The following is a 20,307-nucleotide window of genomic DNA, read 5'->3' as shown; positions in this document are numbered from 1 at the left end:
CATCAGTTCAACTGAATCACTTAAATGCTCCTGTTAATGTTACTCGCTATGTATGGTGTTGCCTGAAGAAAATGTGTGTCAACATATGTCCAAACTACACCATTAATATGAGCTGCTTTTAGCCTGTCTGTCAGCATGTAACTTGACTTAGCATGCTGAGGTACCCATTTACAGCTGGGTGGACTGAGACGATGCAGCTGAAGTGTCTTGTCCAAGAACTCATTACATTTTGGTGATGATGATACAGATGTAAGAGTAAATGATGGCTTTTAAATAGTATTAAAAAAAACATTTTAAATCAAAAGTTAAACAGTATGTGTATTTTGATAAAAATTGAAGGTCCTGTGAGTCGTGCATCTGATATTTGTTAACCCGTTTATGCCTAGATTTTTTTTTTTATGACTGGAAAACATTGTAATAGTACCTTTGAGATGTTTTTATTCTGAGTAGAAAATGACAGTGATACACTTCGGCAATAATTGTTGCTACTGGGGCAAAACGGGTCAATGAAAGCAAAGCAGTTTGGTGTAGTTCTGGTCAGAGATCCACATCTAGCAGGTTGATGGCTCATGTCCATGATGTGTGTTCCAACAAGTGCTGTTTTTGTGTGACAATGTTTCGAAAGGTACAGCTTTCAAGTTGGTACACAAGCTGTTGATGGAAACTTTTAGTGTGGACAGTGAAGTTGAGTAGGACATATAATATATGCACTATATATCAAGCATTTTATTTCACAATTGTTCATTTGAAATTCCTTAGCAATTGATAAATCTTGGGTGTTGACGTAACCATTTCTATTTGATGTGAGAACTCCTAATTGTTGCATTGAAGTGGGTTCTTACAAAGTTAACACAATCCAGTTGTTTTTTTGTTTTTTTTTAAGACAGCAGCTAGATATGACTGCTGTTATCACAAAACTAGTGGTTTACTTTAATTAATTAATTTATTTTATTTTTTTATTTTTTTTGGTGATCTCTTGCAGGATAATGTGAAGCTGTTCTATCGCACTCTCATTAACTTCCTCGCTCACAACAGTTTGACTGTGGTGGTCTTCACATTGTCTATACTGGTCAGCCTCACCCTCAATGAGAAGGTTGGAGAGAAGGTAGGTGGGATTCACATTTACAGCCATTTCTAAAAAGGTTCTGCAGTACATTTTTATTTCAGCATTGATGATTTATTTTACCTATTATCAACCACAGCATATGTACAAGTATGTGGGCCAAATGTAACTGGATAATTGGGTTTCTGTTTCTGAAAATTTAAAATTTAAAAAGGATTTTATTTTGGCAAAACATAACATTCATTACTGTTTCACTGTCTGGTTTCATATTTGTATCTATCAGTTGTTTGACGCAAACAACATCCACCAAACGTTCCAGCTTGTGTTCAACATCATTGTTAATGGTGATGGAACGTTGACGCAAAAATACTCAGTGGACCTTTTGATTGATCTGTTGAAAAGCCCCAAGATAGCAAACTACCTGACCAGGTACACACACATACATTGCTCATATGGAGCTTTTGTTTTAATGAATTCTTTGTTTTACATGTCACCAAAAATAATGGTTCTGCATTTATTGCTAGGTATGAGCATTTCTCAGTCTGCGTGTCTCAAGTAATGGGACTGCTGCACTCGAAAGACTCAGAATCTGCAGCCAAGGTGAGACAAGAAAAACTGGATGATATTTGCATCAAGTTTTATCTTCTTTTTTTTTCTTCTTCTTCTTTTTTTTACTTTGGGCTCTGTAAAGTAATAATGTTGAAGCATCACATTTCTGTATATGGCTGAAAGTGACACGTGTTTATATTGTAGTAAAAACTGGAGGTTAAATCATTGCATATCTTGAAGTATATACAGTGAGGAAAATAAGTATTTGAACACCCTGTGATTTTGCAAGTTCTCCCACTTAGAAATCATGGAGGGGTCTGGCATTTTCATCTTAGGTGCATGTCCACTGTGAGAGACATAATCTAAAAAATAAAATAAAATAAAAAATCCAGACATCACAATGTATGATTTTTTTTTAATAATTTATTTGTATGTTACTGCTGCAAGTAAGTATTTGAACACCTGTGAAAATCAATGTTAATATTTGGTACAGTAGCCTTTGTTTGCAATTACAGAGGTCAAACGCTTCCTGTAGTTTTTCACCAGGTTAGCACACACTGCAGCAGGGATTTTGGTCCACTCCTCCATACAGATGTTCTCCAAATCTTTCAGGTTTGGAGTTTCAGCTCCCTCCATAGATTTTCTATTGAGTTCAGGTCTGGAGACTGGCCAGGCCACTCCAGGACCTTGAAATGCTTCTTACGGAGCCCCACCTTAGTTGCCCTGACTGTGTGTTTGGGGTCATTGTCATGCTGGAAGACCCAGCCATGACCCAGCTTCAATGCTCTTACTGAGGGAAGGAGGTTGTTTGCCAAAATCTCACAATACATGACCCCATCCATCCTCCCTTCAATACGGTGCAGTTGTCCTGTCCCGTTTGCAGAAGTGCACCCCCAGAGTATGATGTTTCCACCCCCATGCTTCACGGTTGGGATGGTTTTCTTGGGGTTGTTCTCACCCTCTAAACATGGTAAGTGGAGTTGATTCCAAAAAGCTCTATTTTCGTCTCATCTGACCACATGACCTTCTCCCATGCCTCCTCTGGATCATCCAGATGGTCAATGGTGAACTTCAAACGGGCCTGTACATGTGCTGGCTTGTGCAGGGGGACCTTGCTTCCCTGCAGGATTTTAAACCATGACAGCATCATGTGTTACTAATGTAATCTTTGGGACTGTGGTCCCAGCTCTCTTCAGGTCATTGACCAGGTCCTCATGTCTAGTTCTGAGCTTTCTCAGAATCATCCTTACCCCACAAAATGACATCTTGCGTGGAATCCCAGACTGAGGGAGATTGACAGTCATCTTGTGTTTCTTCCACTTTCTAATAAATAATAACAGTTGTTGTCTTCTACCAAGCTGCTTGCCTGTTGTCCTGTAGTCCATCCCAGCCTTGTGCAGGTCTACAGTTTTGTCCCTGGTGTCCTTAGACAGCTCTTTGGTCTTGGCTATGGTGGACAGGTTGGAGTGTGATTGATTGAGTGTGTGAACAGGTGTCTTTTATACAGGTAACAAGTGCAAACAGGTGCAATTAATACAGGTAAAGAGTGCAGAATAAGAGGGCTTCTTAAAGAAAAATTAACAGGTCTGTGTGAGCCAGAATTCTTGCTGTTTGGTAGGTGTTCAAATACTTATTTGCAGCAGTAACATACAAATAAATTATTTTTAAAAAATCATACATTGTGATTTACGGATTTTTTTATTTTTTTTTTTAAGATTATGTCTCTCACAGTGGACATGCACCTAAGATGAAAATTTCAGTCCCCTCCATGATTTCTAAGTGGGAGAACTTGCAAAATAGCAAGGTGTTTGAATACTTATTTTCCTCACTGTATTTTCATTACAATAACACACTGACTGCTAATCCACAGTTGAAACTTAAAGAACACAATTATTTGTAATTTTTTATAAATGAGATTTACTTTCCATGTGGCAGTGTTTTCATATCACTGTTTTCATTGATATGGAAACATTTCTAGGTTTATATACAGTATTGTGACAGTGTTTTTAAGCCTAAAAAGGCAGTAAAAATAATTACTTTTCTCTGTTCTTCTCTTATGTTTTGATACTGTGGTGTGGTTCTTCATTAATATCAATTCCATGCTTCAGTAATTGCATCAAAACGTTGCAAAATGGACAGTTTAACAAAAAATAATGCTATCTTCAGTTGTTGGAGCTTGTCCTGGCCATGTGCAGCATCTCAGATCTACGACTGCAGCTATGTGAGCTGGTTTTTCAAAGAGCAGGATTGAAACTGAGGACTGCAAAGTGCAGGCAGGCTGCAGGACTGGACCGAGTCAGCAGCGAGGAGTGTGGGCTTGCACTGGTCCAGTGGCTTAATTCGTCTGTAGAGGGCGCTGAAGCCTGCGCTGTCCAAGTTCTGCAACTACTGGAGGAATTGCTGAAGGTATGGCAGCCTCATGGAACACAGTGGCAAAAAAACAAACAAACAAAAAAAAACCCCAAAAGTTGCTTATACGTTTAAGTTAAGATGTCAGTCTCATGAGAGATGAGTCACTTTTTCATAAAATCATCAATGAAAACTGACTAGATAGGTCAACTACCATTGCAACATTTGTAGCATATTTCTGCTTGCATATAATTTCTTGCACAAAGTAAACATTAAATATGAATACAATAATGGTGCATTTTAATTTTTTTCTTCCCAGCACAGACAAGAGATATAAAACTATGTAAATTATCATCTAAATGATGTATTTCTGATTAATTATTTACATATCCATCGAAACACTTTACATACAGACTGTAAATATATAAAATCAGCCAGTCTTACAGTGATCCTTAGTTAAGCTTTCCACTGCAGTATCCAAGCCATCACCTTCTCTGTCTCCCTAGGAGGCATTGGGAGGAGACGGCGTGTCCGAGTGTGTGCTGAGCTTTGTGGAAATGTTGCTTCCATTCCTGCTCGGGCTGCTGAAAGGTCTCGATCCTGCACAGGGAGAAGCTCACTTGAGGAAATGCTGTCGCTGCATCATACAAGTCACCAGTCTGCTGCTAGATATCCTTCACTTGAGAGTTACTGTCCTGCTGTCATCAATGTTTTAATTGGTTCCAAACCTGGACTTAAATTGCAACAGTCCGGTGGAAAACTGATCTGAACATAACATGCATCAAATAATAATAGCAAAATTTGTGTCTCAGCAGTGTCTGACACATGCCCCCCCTAAAAAGAAAGAAATTTGATCTAGTGTGAACACTCACAGAGCAAATATAAAACTTCAGTTATTCAGAATTTCTTTACAAGGAATATTCTACTTGTTAAGCAGCTTCAGAAAAGCTTATTGATGACAAAAAAAAAAATCATTTTAGAAAATTGAACCCAAACCTTCAATGAAGACTTTCGTAAAAGCCAAGAAATTTTTCTATGTCAATTCTTATCTCCATGCAAAAATGTTTGTATTTATCCAAGCTTTCGGTCACACGACCTTCATCGGGGCATTGCACAACACATACAAAGCACTTCATCTTATAACTAAAGTTCAGTCAGTGTAATTAAGTCAAAAAGATAAATCTGTGTGTGACTGCAATTTGTAGTTCAGTCGACGTGTTTGTAGTTCTTTAGGTATACATAAACTTGGCAAAAAAATGGGTATTGAACAAGTGAAGTTACCCAGAGGTGGCGATATTGATAAAAGATTGCGCCAAAGAGAATTGTTCTAGATACACACCTTGGATTCACTGTACCAAAAAGGCCTTAATGTTGATTTTGACTTTTGATTTTGAGTGTGATGTTGTGATGTTATACTGTGGTTGGATATTGGAAGAATTGCAATATACGATGACTGGTTGTCTGATGTTAATGCATTTCTCTAAATCCTGGTTGGATCAATTTGTTTTTGTATTTTGATTTTTGTATTTTGACTTTTGCACTGTTAATACATGGGGGGTGCACATTGTTAATTTGCTTCTACCCCATGTAAAAATACATTTTTTGCCAAGTTGATGTATACCTAAAGAACTACAAACATGTCGACTGAACTACAAATTGCAGTCACACACGAATTTATCTATTTTACTTAATTACACTGACTGAACTTAAGGTATAAGATGAAGTGCTTTGTATGTGTTGTGCAATGCCCTGATGAAGGTCGTGTGACCGAAAGCTTGGATAAATACAAAGATTTTTGCATGGAGATAAGTGTGCAGAGCTTTTTTTTTTTTTTTTTTTGCATTGATTTATGTATCCCTCTGGCACCTTATGATTGTGAGTGTGGTGTATTTTCTTTAATCTATGTCAATACTTAAAAAATGTAGCATAACTGTAAACAGATTCTCCACAAAAGTCCGCTGTCCCCCGTATAGTACAAATGACCACATCTAGAACTTGTGGTTCTCCACTGGTGAACGTTCTAGTATTTAAGAAATTTAAAGTCATGTTTTCACCTGTTACAACAGCAATAAAGCATTGTTTTATCAACTGGAAATAGTAAAATGTAATGGCTATGAACCAAATAGAAAATCTCTTTTTTAAATAGAATTCATCTTTTAGTTAATTTTCAAATTTGGAAAAATGTCCGTCAGTTTCTTGATCATGACATATTTAGCTGCTACTAACCGCACGACATGCTGGTTTGATGTCAAAAATACGAAACAAATTTTGAAACGTGAAATCAGGTTAATGTAGTCCCACTGGCTGTGGCTGAGGTAACAGACACGCTGAGACCAGGAACCATGTAGATCATGAAGATCTCCGCTGTGTGTTTTGGAGCCTTGACTCTTCCACTGCTTTGTACTCAAGGCTCCACTAGGTCTTTGGTGTCCTGTCAGGTGAGCGCTCAACTCTTCCTGTCACAGGGTGAAACGCTGCTCTCCTGTTGTCATAGCAACAGTCGCTTGACCTGCTCCCCGCCTGTTTCTGATGGTGATCTCAGGTGAGTGAATTCTGCAGTGATCATTTGTGATGTTCTGGTTGTTGTTGTTTTTTTTGTTTTTTTTTTTACCTCTACTATGGAAAACTACACTTGTGCATTATGCTTACATTAAAAATCTCAAAGACATTTGTTAACTGAGTGGTGTTACAAAATGCAGCTTTAGAACCATATTTTAGTCAGTTGTGTGCAGAAGCGCTTCTGAAGACGTTGGAGTTGATGAGCAAACTGAGACAACAGGTGCAGGACATGGAGACCAGCTTCTACAGACTGTTACAGGTATGTATATATATATTTATATATATATATATATATATATATATATATATATATATACACACAAACAGACAGACAGACACTTTTCCAAATGTTGATTCTTCCTTTGTTTCTCTCCCTCCCCTCCCTCAGGACCAGAGGATAGTGACCCCCCTGTCTCTGGCGCTGACGTCCTATCACAGAGAACGCGTTCAGACTGGACTTGCTTTGCTGTTTGAAGCCACGCCCCTTCCAGACTTCCCCTCACTGATGTGACTGACATGATATTTAATCACATCCACATGTTTTTATCTCATCTTTAGTTCTGCTTTATTTGATACAAAGTTATTGTCAAGTGATATTTCGTGGATCAAACTTTTATTAATAGTAAACTGGGCTGTTTTTGAGCAAAAATAATTTGTCATTTGTGTGTTTTTAAAGAAAACAGCATAAATTTGAGTGTACTGTAATTTATTCTGTTTGTGTTTCTGAAGCCTGGGAGAAAGCATGGCTGCCAACAATGGCTACCACCAGAGGCAGACGCTGTTTGTCAAGCGTACTGCAGTACAGGAAGTACCACCTCCCAGGACAAATAGCAGCACATTGGATTCCTCCAGTGGTTCCAGCAGGAGTGTTCACAGTCTAGTTGAGAAGATACAGAGCGGGTTGGAGGTACAGTATAAAAAAAAAAAAAAAAAAAAAAAGAGAGAGAAAAAAAATCTCATTTCAAGCTACATGTAACTTCAGCCACACCTCCTATTTCCTAAGATTTGGACAAACTTAGGCATGTAGCATTTAAAAATGCAGTGAGTGAATGAATGGAGATGAGTCCATTCATTCCCTTCAGTTTAACATGATTTAAAAATGCTGTCATCCTGTAATATGCCCAGATAAATGGGCAGATAATCAGGATAAACTGATTAAAGTTTCATTAAGTTTGATGTACCAGGTCAATGCAAAAGGCAAGTTTGATTTGCTAATGTAAAATGCCACAGGCCTATCAGCTACATGTTGAACACTGCCACCTGCTGGACATGTCTTGTCTTATTGTATGGCTGAATTGTCACCACATGCATGATGCAGTACAATTTGTTCTCTGCATTTAACCCATTCTTAATATAAGAAACAAGCCCAAAGACCAACTATAGATATAACCTTGGTGAAAGTTTGGGAAAACACCATGAATTAAATGTCAATGTTTTGATGGTAGATAACCACACACACCTGGGGGAGAGCATGCAGACTCCACACAGAAAGGAATTGGGCATTGATGGGAGGGGATTACATCTTTGACCTTAGTGCTGTGAGATGCCACTGTTTTGCTGCTCTCTGAATTAGTCATTTCAGGCACCACTCTGTGCTTTTCAGTCTTTTCTATTGTTTGTGCATGTAACTGATGTTTCTTTTTTTATGCAGCTTCAGGAGCAACTTGAAGGCCGGCGTGTGTCAGAAATCATCGGTGTCTATGAACAGAAGCTCTCTGCATTTGCAGTGAGTCCATTCCTCATACCAAAGTTTGAAATTTCTTAACTGTTAATGTAGTTCAGGAAGGTGACTAGGTTTTTGATCTTCATTATTCATTTTATAAATAGTTTAGTAATCAATATGGAAAAAAGTAAGTCATAGATGGGTAGGTAGTTGGAAGACAAATGATTTTCTTGTTTTAATCAAACCCCTCCACTTTTGTCACTGTGTTTTTTTTTCGTACTGTATCTGTATGAGCCCTATAATTCATTCCTAGAAATAGCAGTGACTCAAGTCTGGTAAAATTTTGAATTTAAAAATAACTTTATATTTGTTTCACAAAAAACTGCACATAGAGTGAGCTTTGTACAATTAAGATTCGTTGCAGGCTGTTTTATAGCATGTTAGGTTTTTTTTTTTTACATTTCTTGCATACTTTGGTAAATTATCAAAGTATTTTCCAGTTATTTTACATTTTTTAAGTCAGGTAACGTTATTTTTATACCCACTGAAACAATCATTTTGGCATATACAAGAATCACCCTTTTCATTTATGGGTTTTATAAGAACAGTGTCTCCTTAGGTTGGTGGATTTCAGTGACATTTCAGATGAAGCACATCAGATGAAGATGTTCATGAAGGAAAATAATTCTGTTTATTCTTTGTACTTCCTCGTCAGGCCAAAGAGAGTCGTCTGCAGGACCTGTTGGAGTCAAAGGCTCTGGATCTCTGCCAGGCCAACCGTCTCATTTCTCATTATCATTTCCAGCAGGCCCAGGAGGAGGCTGAGGTAACACATGACAGCTACAACAGTTCACACAGGGCAACAATAAAATGGCTAATGTAAATTAGACTATTTATGAGACTTAGCAGTGGTCTCATGCAGTATTTGAACCTATAAGATGGAACCAAAAAGTCTAAATTACTAAATTAGCAGAATGCCTGAAGCTGTACATTTTTGAATCAGACCTAAGAATCACGAGGCTGCTGTTGGTGCTGCAGATGGTAATTGGACAAGTGACCAGACGCAATTCTTCTCCGTGTTGACCTCCTTACATGGCAGCACTCTTGACATCGGTGTGAATGCCATGTTGCAAAGCATTTAACTGTTTACATCAGATGGAAAAGCACAGTCCATTTGCTATATCATTATTTGCCCGGTGCATCTGTGTCTGCAGACTCATAAACTGGGCTGCCTGCTGAAGGAGGCGGAGCATCGTCGTGAGGAACTGCAGGCCGAGCTGGCCAACCAGGTGCTGGAGGTTGAGCGCTCCAAAACTGACATAAAGGAGCTGCTGCAGCACAATACAAGGCTGCAACAAGACTCTGAGGACCATCAGACCCTGAAGGGATCCTACAACACTTTGCTCAACAGGTTAAAGGCAGACACAGTACCTGGGGTTATAGGAACGATGGACCAAAATAAATAAATTAAAAAAGAAGAGTGTTGCTGAGATTAGGAATCTATTTTACTTGAGTGATGTATCTGAGAGAACAGCGTCATATAAAACATTTCAGTGATAAAATGACAGCAGTTGCTGCAACATTGTGAGGAATATGAACACATTTGTGAGATTAACAGTTCTCTAAATCTGGAAAATAATTTAAGAGAACAAAAAAAAACCTTACGAAGAGAGATTCCTGATTAGTGCCATGTATCCTACAATTCTGCAGTTCAGTTCAGCTTCTGATCATGAAGGAATGATATTAAAGCAGACAGAGAAATGTTTGTTTGAAGCCTGGCCTCCTGATTTGTACCAACAGAAACACACTCTAGGTTTTGAGTATTTCTGACTCTGATACTCAAGTGCAGATATTGTAAACAAATCTGACCTGGGTTCACAGACAGGAATCAAAGTGGATGAAAGCAACACAAACTGCAACTGTGTACATGGGAACAGTCTTATTTTTCTGTTATACCATCAGAATAATTTAAAACACCCTGTATTCACATATCAATATTTTAAAAAAGGGAGCGTGGTTTCAGTCTGTATTACTTAACCTACAAAATAAAATGACTGTATTTTCCAAACTGTAAGTCACACCAGAGTATGAAAGGGGGGAACTCACAAGTTGTAACGGTCAATAAGTTACATTTATTTTTGAAATGTGCTACTGCTTCATACAACAACAAACAAAATGAATTTAATCAATGCATTATTTAGTGAGCAGAAGTTAATGGGCTAATATTATTGTATAAGGCACAAAGAACTCAAGAATAAACTTCTTGTCACTACTGAACAGGTCATAATAGTGAGGTAAACATGCAGTTTAATTAAATATTTGAAAGGTCTTTTGTAAATGCTATTAGCCTTACCTTAGCTTCACCGAGCTGACCTTCCTTTGCTCTTTGTGTTGTCTCACACAGTCCAAACAAATGTTATTACGAGTAGTATGAAGGTTATATTCCCTCCCTTTTCAAGTATGTGGTCTTTCAATTTGAAAGGGTGATTTATTAAATTTCCTCATTCTCCATTAAAAAGAATGTCTTTTTTTTTTTTTTTATTCAGACAGTACAAATATCGGATAAAGTTTTAGAGACCCACCTCTCTGAGATGTGACATGCTGAGGTGGAGGTGTCAGGTCCATAATGGGATAATGAGCATAATGGGACATTTCAAATGTGTGATACTGAACCTGAACCATTGAACCTGTCTCCTGCAGGTTCAATGAAGCTGAGCGCCTACTGAAAGATCAACAAACGGTTCACACGTTACTCGTCAAACAGACTGATGCTCTAAAGAAGAACCATGAAGCACTGCGACAGCAACATGACAAGTAATGCACACGTTTTAATGTTCAATTACGTTCGCAATGTTCTCTCTTGATCGTTTGTAAAACTGCAGTCATAAAGTAAGAAGGTAATCTTTTATTTGGTGTCACTGACATCTTGAAAGTTTTTAATACATTAATTTGTTTAGTTTATGTAGCTTCACACAAGTAAGATCTAACCTTACTAACCCCTAGAGCAAGCACACAGGCGACAGTGGTAAGAAAAAAACTCCCTCTGAAGATATTGAGGAAGAAACCTCAAGCAGACTAGACTCAAAGGGGTGGCCCCAGTGCCGTGGTATTAGAGTAAGCAGTGTATATGCATGGACAGACCATGCAGTGACTGTGGCAGTTTGAAGCAGTTGGTGACTTAATGAGTCCTCATTTAGTACAGCATGTGATGTCTTTTTTTCCATACATACGAGGTCTGTTAGAAAAGTATCGGACCTTTTTATTTTTTTTCAAAAACCTGATGGATTTGAATCACGTGTGCTTGCATGAGCAAACCTTGAACCTTTGTGCGCATGCGTGAACTTTTTCACGCCTGTCGATTGCATCATTTCCTGGTAAGCAGCCTTTGTGTGGGATGTGTGCAGCGCGCTCGGCGGATTTTCATTTCAAGGAAAAAGATGGAACGACTGGAGCAGCGCCGCTTCAAATTTTGCCAGAAACTGGGCGACAGCCAGGTGGAAACCATTCGGATGATTCAGACGGCTTTCGGTGACTTTTCAGTCATGTGACTATCCGAGAAATTGTGGAGGAGGTGGGCATATCACAGCATGTCCTGTGAGACTTCAACACAAAGGCGCTTTTGCTCCGCCGTCGGCAGCTTCGTGCCAAAGCCATCAGCGTGATTTTCACCGCCACTCTTTTCATGGCTAAATCTGTCACAGTGGAATGTACCGAAAAAGTGCTGATGTCCACCTCTTCCGCAGTTTCTCGGACAGTCACACGATGGTCCTGCATCACCACAGCGTTCACTTTGTAAATGATCTGGTCATTTCAGCATGTTGATGGCCGACCGGAGCGTGGCGCACTCTCCACCGTTGTGCGGACGTCTTTAAACCGGTTGTACCGCTCCTTAATCTTTGTGATGCCCATAGGATCGTCACTCTGTGTTAGTGATGTACTCTTTAATTGTGATCAGCACTGAGTTTTTAAAATGCTTATCGCAAAGCGTTCTCCTTTTTTACGACATTGTGTAAGTTTTATAAGTCCGCGGACACTGATCTGTGTGTTACAGATACAAATCAATTTTCTTGGCTCCGCGGAGATTCGCGGAGGAAAAATGCCACTCACAGAGTAGCTGTTACGACAGTTGTCGTAAAGCAGGACTGGTTGGTTGCTGCGGGGACGCTGTGTGGCTCCTGTGCGGCGCTTAAGCTAAACTTAGTATGTGGACATCCCAAACTTTTAGAGCTTTCAAATTTTTAAAAGAGGAATTTTGCAGCATGTCTGTGTCACAGACCGACGTCGCACAGAGAGAAGATGGCGAGAAAGAGTGTTTTAAAAAGTCTCATAAGGACAAGAATCCGTGGAATTGTCGCTGGCTTCATCAACACACCTGAAAGATAAAAGAAATGGGAAAAGTGAAGTGAAAATTTAATTCTGTGGCCCCACGGGGCCCTAGACCCCGGCTCTTGGGGAGCTGTGCCCCCCCCCCCCCTGCAAATTTTCCTCGGATTTCACAATTTTCATTTCACAGCCCTGGTAATATGTCCAGTATTTGCCCCAATACTGCCAGTTTTTCCCCGCAGTGGCTAGCTTAACTTCTTGTATGATACTCTTGTGAACCATCCAGGCAGCAGACACATCTATAGTTTATAACATAGACAAAACAAAGTTAATCACTATCGGATGACTTATCTTCATTTTGTGCTGTTGGTGTAATTGAGTCACTCACTCACTCACTCATCTCCATTTTTGCTGTTACCAGTTCAGGGAATATGTATGACGTGTCCATTCATATGTGAACCCAGGCAGTTTTAGGTTTTGATAGTGTGTCTGCAGATAAGAGCAGCTGCACATGTACATGACATACTTCACATAACTGTACATAAGGCGTGCACGTGGAGGATCGAGTCATTTAACCATTAGGGGGAGACCAGTATCATGTCATTGTGATGCAGGAACACTGGAGGAGAGGATTTAGTGTTAATGGTGAAAGCAGCTCATAACATCATAGTTGTTGCAACTTTTACCTGTAACATCACCACTCACAATTTCATGGTCAAGTCGCACTAAGGAGGACTCTGTTGTGACTTTTGGCAAATTTACAGAATTCCTTCTGTCACTTCTGTTGTTCTGTGGTACAATGTAAATACAAACTTACAAGGCTACTGGTATACTATCCCACGATGGAAGACTAAATATGAAGCATAAATAAATACATAAGTAAATACTTTATCAGTATGGGTGGGAATTGATGTTGTTAATTCTGTTCCTCCTGATACAATTATTTTATTGATTCTTGATTATTTTTCTGTGTAAAAAATTTTTTGAATGTTGACCTACAAACGGTTTTCAGTGTCAGTGCATCTGTTTTCCTTAAAGTGAAGAGCAGTCAGAATAACATGCCAGCTTGACTATGTATCGCATACAATTCTGATGGATTGAAAAATATAGAACCAGTTATCAAATCTCTTTCTTATTTACCATCATTCTTTGTTTCCTTTGCTTTAGTTCATTTTTTCTTTTCTCTCTCTCAGGATGATTTCGGTGTTGGAAGAGAAGGAACATACGATTACATCCCTTATGTCAGATCTCCAGCAAAAAGACACTGACATCGCAGGTTGGTTGCACTTATTCAGATTGTAGAATTAACATGTGCTCAGTCTGGCTTCTTAAATTTTTAACATGAAAGGTTTCTTGAAGTTTTGCTTGATTTCATAAAGACACGATATAAGCTAGAGTCATACTCAAGTTCATTCTGGCGTACTACACGTGCTAAGTTTAGAATTGGGCAGTTTTATGTTTTTGGGATAATTTCTTTCACATGTCCTTTGAAGTTCTACTAAATGCTGTGCCTCATTTATGTCAGGTCTGCAGGGAGAGCTGCGAGCAGAGGAGAAGAAAGGAAAGGAGAAGGATAAAGAAAAGAGGGAGCTGGAAGAGATGGTGGATGTCTTGAGGAAAGAACTGAATAAAACCGAGCAGGCCAGGAAGGACGCCAGCATCAGGGTAACAAAGACTGAATTTTACAGGACGTTAAGCAGACATGCGGTTTTCAATCATAAAAATAACAAATGCAGTAACATAAAACCTGGATGTGTTTCTTAAAAATTTAAAGTCTGTTCACATTAGCAGTTTGATTCCATTTGTCACACTGGAGATGTGGTGTTTAAATCCAAAGATTAGCTTCAGCACCAAACCAATACAACTGAGCTGGGATCTAGTTGATGACATTCACTCATTTACAGGAATATAATCACAAATCTTCCTGAAACATAACTTTAATGACAGACGATTGGTTCTCCCCCCATCAGGCTTCATCTTTGGAGCTACAGAAAGGTCAACTGGAGGCCAAGCTTCGGCAGAAGGAGGAAGAACTGAAGAAACACTCTGCGATGATCGCCATGATTCACAGCCTCAGCAGCGGCAAGATTAAGAGTGACGTTAGCCTGTCCTGAACATCTGTTTTTAATTCTTAAAATTCAAATATTTTCAGTTTTCTTGCTCATGCAGTGAGTAAAGTATCAATTTTATGTCTGTCATATGCTTTTGTCTTTTTTGTTCAGTATTTATTTTTGTTGTTTCCTCCAGGTGACATACCAGTGTTTGAGTGTAAGTGCATATATTTCTGTTTCTGTTTCCTGCACACACATTTTTAAAGTTGGACATACTAGTATTGTAGCATTTATACAAATACTACAGTTATTTGAGAGATCATCCACACGTGCTTGTTTAAGAATTTATTTAATGATGTCAGATGAGAAAATGTGCAGAATTACATTAATGTTGAGAAGACCACAGCTACGAACTCTCGCCAGTTTGGATCTGTAATTCGTCTGAAATAAAATAACATGCAGAAAACAATAAAAAGTGTATTTCAAAACTTCAAGTTTGCCAGACAAATGTGTTTGACTTTCACTTCTTGTGACAGTTTGTCAAGAACCTTTTAAAGTACAGAATAATTCATTTTGATTTGTAAAAGCTTCCATTTCTCCAAAACAAAGTCTTGTTGGTTAGGATGAACTTGAGAAGTTGACCCTGGTGTGCAGTGGAGCCTTCCATGGCAATACTCTGATAATGGTGTCTTAAAAGACAAATACAGTCCATTTATTCCATCTGTCATGCTTCATTACTTTGAGCAGCTGAAGCCATGTATTGCATCCACCTTCCCCACCTCTACTTGAAGCCACAGCCTTCTGCTGTCTGTACCTACATAGACTCTGTGACATGTTGGTACTGGCCCCTTATCTGTTGCATGAAAGAGATGAGAATCTATGACCTCCACCGCCTTCCAAAACGACATCAGTCTGATGCAGGTTACTTCCCCAATCAAGACCAGGGCCCATTTACAGCTGGATGAATTGAAACGATGCATATTAAGTGTCTCATCCAAGGATACAGACAACATGAGTGGAACCCAGGTCTACATATTGACATGCCAGCTCCTTATCCACTGAGCTGCCTGACTATGCAGCATTCTGCTGTCCTCATTCATGCATATCTACTTTTATCTGTCTTGATGGTAGATGAACTGGGTGGAACTATATAGCCTAAGATTTAAGCGATATGCTACATTTACTGTTCTCACCTGCAATTTTGCACAGCGAACTGTTGCACAAACTTTAGGTATTCATATCTAGCATTGTGCATACGTTTTTACTTTTATCTGTATATTTTATATTTTTATATGGAGGAGTCGAGGGAAATTTCATTATACATTGTATAATGATAATAAAGTGATTCTGTTTCTGCTCTTCCTTTCATTCCCCTTCTTTCCACTGCATACAGTGCCTCCACCTCTCCAGGTTTACCTCAACCTGCTTTTGACAGATCACAACATAATCTGCAAATATAGTTGATGGAGACACTTCTGATTTTGGCATCAAAACCTGTTTACCAGGTAAAAAAAAAAAAGGCTTGGAGATGTTCAATGATGCATTCCAACCCATTTGTCATTCCTGCTGTACACCTACGCCCATGCAGTAGGTATTCTACATTGTCCTCACATATTCCTCTACCACAAATCATGGTACACTTTCTCTAAATCCACAAACACAAAATGTAACTCCAGGCATTCCTTATATACATCTCTATCAACACTCAAACTGCATCTATAACATTCTTTCCTTGTGTGACCCCATATTGCTCACAACTTGTTTCGGTAATAAGTATTCCATCATGTAACGTTTACTATGTGAAATTGTTGGACTTCTTAAAATAACGATACTTTCCCTGTGTGCTTTTCCTTTTCCATATTTTCTGATCTCTGGTGGATCAGCGGTTTAATGTATTACTTTGAATGCCCCCTACAGTTATTCCAGAATTGTTTAAAGCAGGTATTCACAGTTTCAGAGACTGCAATCCTAAATGATAAATGGGATGAAGATCTTGATGTTTTTGGATGTGACACCCCACTTTTTTCCTGTTTCCCGTACAGGCTGAAGTGTTGGCAGCCTGCTACGCTGGTTTCTATTTTCTCCTCAGTGTTTCTGCAGCTGCTGCTTGTCACTCGTCTGCACTGAACAGACGTTTTGGGGGAAAGGACTCGGCTCACCAATGTTCAGCCATGAAGCTTCAGCGTGCAGGACATATCTCTGTGTTTCTGCTCACACTGCTCTCTGGTGAGTTACTGAAACAGGATCCTTGAATAATTATTGTTGCTATGATTGATTTCAGAAATGCAACAAGCCTGATTTCAACGGATATTAGAGGTGGGCGGATCGATCCTAATATCGATACCAATGCTAGTATTGATACTGAACAATCCTCGTGTAAAAAGATCGATACTCAAGCTTTTTTTCCTCTCCCGCACGCACTGACTGTTGTGCACGCACGCAGATTCATCAAAGTCTACTTTCTGTCTGTAAGAGCAGCGCTGCGCTGTGTCACACAAGACGGAGCAGCGCACCCTTGTATTGTGGTTTGTCGGCCCTCTACCTTGGGAGATTTTAAGTTGTTGATTTTGTTTTTTTTTTTTTTTTTTTTAAACAAAAATGTTGTGATGGCTCACAATATGCTAAACTGTTATGAAAGTGTAACACAAAGGTCAATTTTTCAAGGTACATGTTTTTATTGCAAACTAGTTTGAAATTGTAGTACACATATATTTCTTTCATAAACCACAAAGCTCAAGATAACTCATTAACTATTTAAAAATTTCACTTTTCCATTATGGACAAGTGAAATTAATAAGAGTATGGACCCTTGCGGATGTTATTTTTGACGGACAATTCTCAGGTTGTTTTCAGCTTGTTATAATTTCTTAATGTGCGTATCTTTTATACAAATTGACGATGTATATTGGAGAGTACATATTTCAAAGTAGAATGCCCATCTAAGTGTAAATGTTAGCTATAGTTTATGCGACTTTTAACCATCTATATCTCCCACTTGGTTTTGACAGACGGCGTAACGTCCGCCAGGGTAATTTTTTATTTCATTTTTTTTGTACTTGAAATTGACTCAAGGGCCTTTTATTTACTTTGAATTTTTCATTTCATGGGTTTTCTATTGACTAACGCACAATGCAATTGCCTTGAGGTTGGTTTGAAAAAAATATGACCTGGTTGAAAAAGTGAGGTCCAATCGTGTGTGATGGAAAAAAAGTGGATTTTCCAAACTTCTCAATTTTTCTTTATTTTATGAGCAACGAAATACACTCAAATTATGCATACTATATATACATTAGTTACATTAGTGTTAACAATAATAAACATTTCTATTCAACAATCCATATTTAATAAACACATTCATGAAGTACCTCAGGTATAATATAACGGTTTAGCATATTGTGAGCCTGATAAAGTATTTTGTTGTCACATACAATGTTTGGTGAAATTCTATCCTAGATCTTTTGGATCCTTTGGATCTATGAAGCTTAAATATGAAAGAGTATCGGTATCTGTATCGATATTGGCGATACTGGGCCTGTATTTACTTGGTATCGGATCAATACCAAAATTCCCAGTATCGCCCACCTCTAATGGATATGGCTCACTGTAGGCCCCTACTATAAGTGCTGTAGGTGACCGCAGTGAAATTAGTTTTACGTTGGATATTCAACAGACATTCGCTCCGGTTTTCCCTCTTCGTTGCTGCGGGTAAACGTCCTCTTCGCTCCAGTTAAACCTCTTCTTTGCTCCGGCGACAGAGCGACTCTGAGCAAGCCGCTCCAACATTTCAAGTGCGCCCGTATTGCAGACGTTACAGTAAACAAGCGGCGATAGTAGACGGCAACGTTGGTTCCACTCCTTCAGCCAGTGCAAAGGAGTCGGTATCGGGTTATTTAGTCCCGTGACTTTTAGTCAGGATTCTGACATTTTGCTGATTGGCTGAGACACGCCGCTCTGTGATTGGCTGCAGCCTTTGTTTACAAAGTAGCACTGGTACCACAGTCTCTTTGTATAATAAAAGACTGTGTAGTGGAGCAGATAACTGTAACAATTGTTAATTTCTGGAAAGAAGCAACAACGTTGGCACAAATACTCCTTAGACATTACTCTTTTGAAAAAACTGAGTAGCCACTTGAATTTTCAGTAGGCGGCCAGGTAGGGGTCAATTGAAGAATTACACGGGGTTAAAATTTAAAAATGCTCCAATCATATTGAAAGCTATACCACATTATTTATCTGATCACAACGATACCAAAAAGGTATAGTTTGGACTATCTATGACTGAATGTTATGGAGTTATGGGGTAAAAACAACAAGAATGGTGACAAAGGTCAACTTCAATTTGTACAGGGGTTAGAAGTTAAAGTTGCTCTAAATATTGTAAAATGTGATGCAAATTATTTGTTGAACTAATAGGATTAATAAATGAAATAGTTTTGACTGTGTTGAATGCTTGGTCTGCAAGCTAAAGGTAGAGCAATGTCGACGTCCATTGGATTCTATGACGTGACATATGTTACCCTGTAACATGATAACTAAGCATGCCACATAGTGCAAACTATTCCTTTTTAAAACCCTATTAACTCAACCAATAATTTGCATCACATTTTACAATATTTAGAGCAACTTTAACATCTGACCCCTGTACAAACTAATGCTGACCTTTGTTACCATTCTTGCTGTTTTTACCCCATAACCCCATAACATTCAGTCATAGATAGTCCAAACTATACCTTTTTGGTATCGTTGTGATCAGATAAATAATGTGGTATAGCTTTCAATATGATTGAAACATTTTAAAATTTTGACCCCTGTGTAAATCTTCAATTGACCCCTACCTGGCCGCCTACTGAAAATTCAAGTGGCTACTCAGTTTTTCAAAAGAGTAATGTCTAAGGAGTATTTGTGCCAACTTTGGTGCTTCTTTCCAGATTTGAAGGATTCCTCTGTAAATATTCTGTTATCCGCTGCACTAGTGGTACCACTGCTAGTAGACAGCTAGGTCGAGTACCGGCTTCCTGTTTTCAAAATAAAAAGGTGGGCTATTCAAACCAGAGATAGTGTTTAAAGCTACTGAGGAGCTGTTGAGCGAAAATGCAAATGTTTATATTTAAAATTGATTAAAAATATGAACCGATTTAAAATGCAAAAACAAGAGGTGTATCTCATGCAGCCAGTGGAGCACAATGATTCCACACAGCTGTTGAGTCAACTGATCACATGACCTGGAAGCTATTGAGCTAAAATGCTAATATTTACATATAAAAATTAATTCAAAATATGAAAAGATTTAAAATGTAAAAACAAGAGGTGTACCTCATGCAGCGAGTGGAGTACTATGATTCCACACTGATTTTGAGTCAACTGATCACATGACCTGGAAGCTACAGAGCTAGCTCAATTGGCTGCATGAGATACACCTCTTGTTTTTACATTTTAAATGTGTTCATATTTTTAATTATTAAATATTAAATATCGGTTGACTCAAAATTAGTGTAGAATCATTGTGCTCCACTGGCTGCACGAGATACACCTCTTGTTTTTATATTTTAAATCTTAATATTTTTAAATTTTTATATGTAAATATTAGCATTTTAGCTCAATAGCTTCCAGGTCATGTGATCAATTGACTCAAAATCAGTGTGGAATCATAGTGCTCCACTGGCTGCATGAGATACACCTCTTGTTTTTGCATTTTAAATCGGTTCATATTTTTAATTCATTTTAAATGTAAACAGCATTTTCGCTCAACA

At 38.5% G+C, this 20,307-nt stretch overlaps 2 protein-coding genes across 3 annotated transcripts in view; both read left to right on the top strand.

Annotated features, from left to right (window-relative positions):
- cip2a (cellular inhibitor of PP2A) overlaps positions 1 to 14,666 on the top strand; it is a 29,933-nt gene extending 15,267 nt beyond the window's left edge. For both annotated transcript variants that reach the window (XM_034167861.1, XM_034167853.1), the window contains exons 7-22: positions 983 to 1,105; positions 1,347 to 1,492; positions 1,588 to 1,663; positions 3,779 to 4,018; positions 4,468 to 4,630; positions 6,356 to 6,503; positions 6,680 to 6,779; positions 6,909 to 7,027; positions 7,250 to 7,427; positions 8,172 to 8,246; positions 8,899 to 9,009; positions 9,398 to 9,594; positions 10,884 to 10,997; positions 13,700 to 13,782; positions 14,032 to 14,171; positions 14,477 to 14,666. In XM_034167861.1, coding sequence (XP_034023752.1) covers positions 983 to 1,105; positions 1,347 to 1,492; positions 1,588 to 1,663; positions 3,779 to 4,018; positions 4,468 to 4,630; positions 6,356 to 6,503; positions 6,680 to 6,779; positions 6,909 to 7,027; positions 7,250 to 7,427; positions 8,172 to 8,246; positions 8,899 to 9,009; positions 9,398 to 9,594; positions 10,884 to 10,997; positions 13,700 to 13,782; positions 14,032 to 14,171; positions 14,477 to 14,620 — 2,157 coding nt within the window. In that variant the 3' untranslated portion in view covers positions 14,621 to 14,666. The remainder of the gene's footprint in view (positions 1 to 982; positions 1,106 to 1,346; positions 1,493 to 1,587; positions 1,664 to 3,778; positions 4,019 to 4,467; positions 4,631 to 6,355; positions 6,504 to 6,679; positions 6,780 to 6,908; positions 7,028 to 7,249; positions 7,428 to 8,171; positions 8,247 to 8,898; positions 9,010 to 9,397; positions 9,595 to 10,883; positions 10,998 to 13,699; positions 13,783 to 14,031; positions 14,172 to 14,476) is intronic.
- Positions 14,667 to 16,646: 1,980 nt separating this feature from the next.
- chrnd (cholinergic receptor, nicotinic, delta (muscle)) overlaps positions 16,647 to 20,307 on the top strand; it is a 63,487-nt gene continuing 59,826 nt past the window's right edge. The window contains exon 1 of the mRNA XM_034167871.1: positions 16,647 to 16,783. Coding sequence (XP_034023762.1) covers positions 16,729 to 16,783 — 55 coding nt within the window. The 5' untranslated portion in view covers positions 16,647 to 16,728. The remainder of the gene's footprint in view (positions 16,784 to 20,307) is intronic.

This window comes from Thalassophryne amazonica, chromosome 1 (assembly GCF_902500255.1).
Source record: "Thalassophryne amazonica chromosome 1, fThaAma1.1, whole genome shotgun sequence".
In the NCBI taxonomy this organism is placed as follows: domain Eukaryota; kingdom Metazoa; phylum Chordata; class Actinopteri; order Batrachoidiformes; family Batrachoididae; genus Thalassophryne; species Thalassophryne amazonica.
This window is presented reverse-complemented; position numbering and strand designations above follow the sequence as displayed.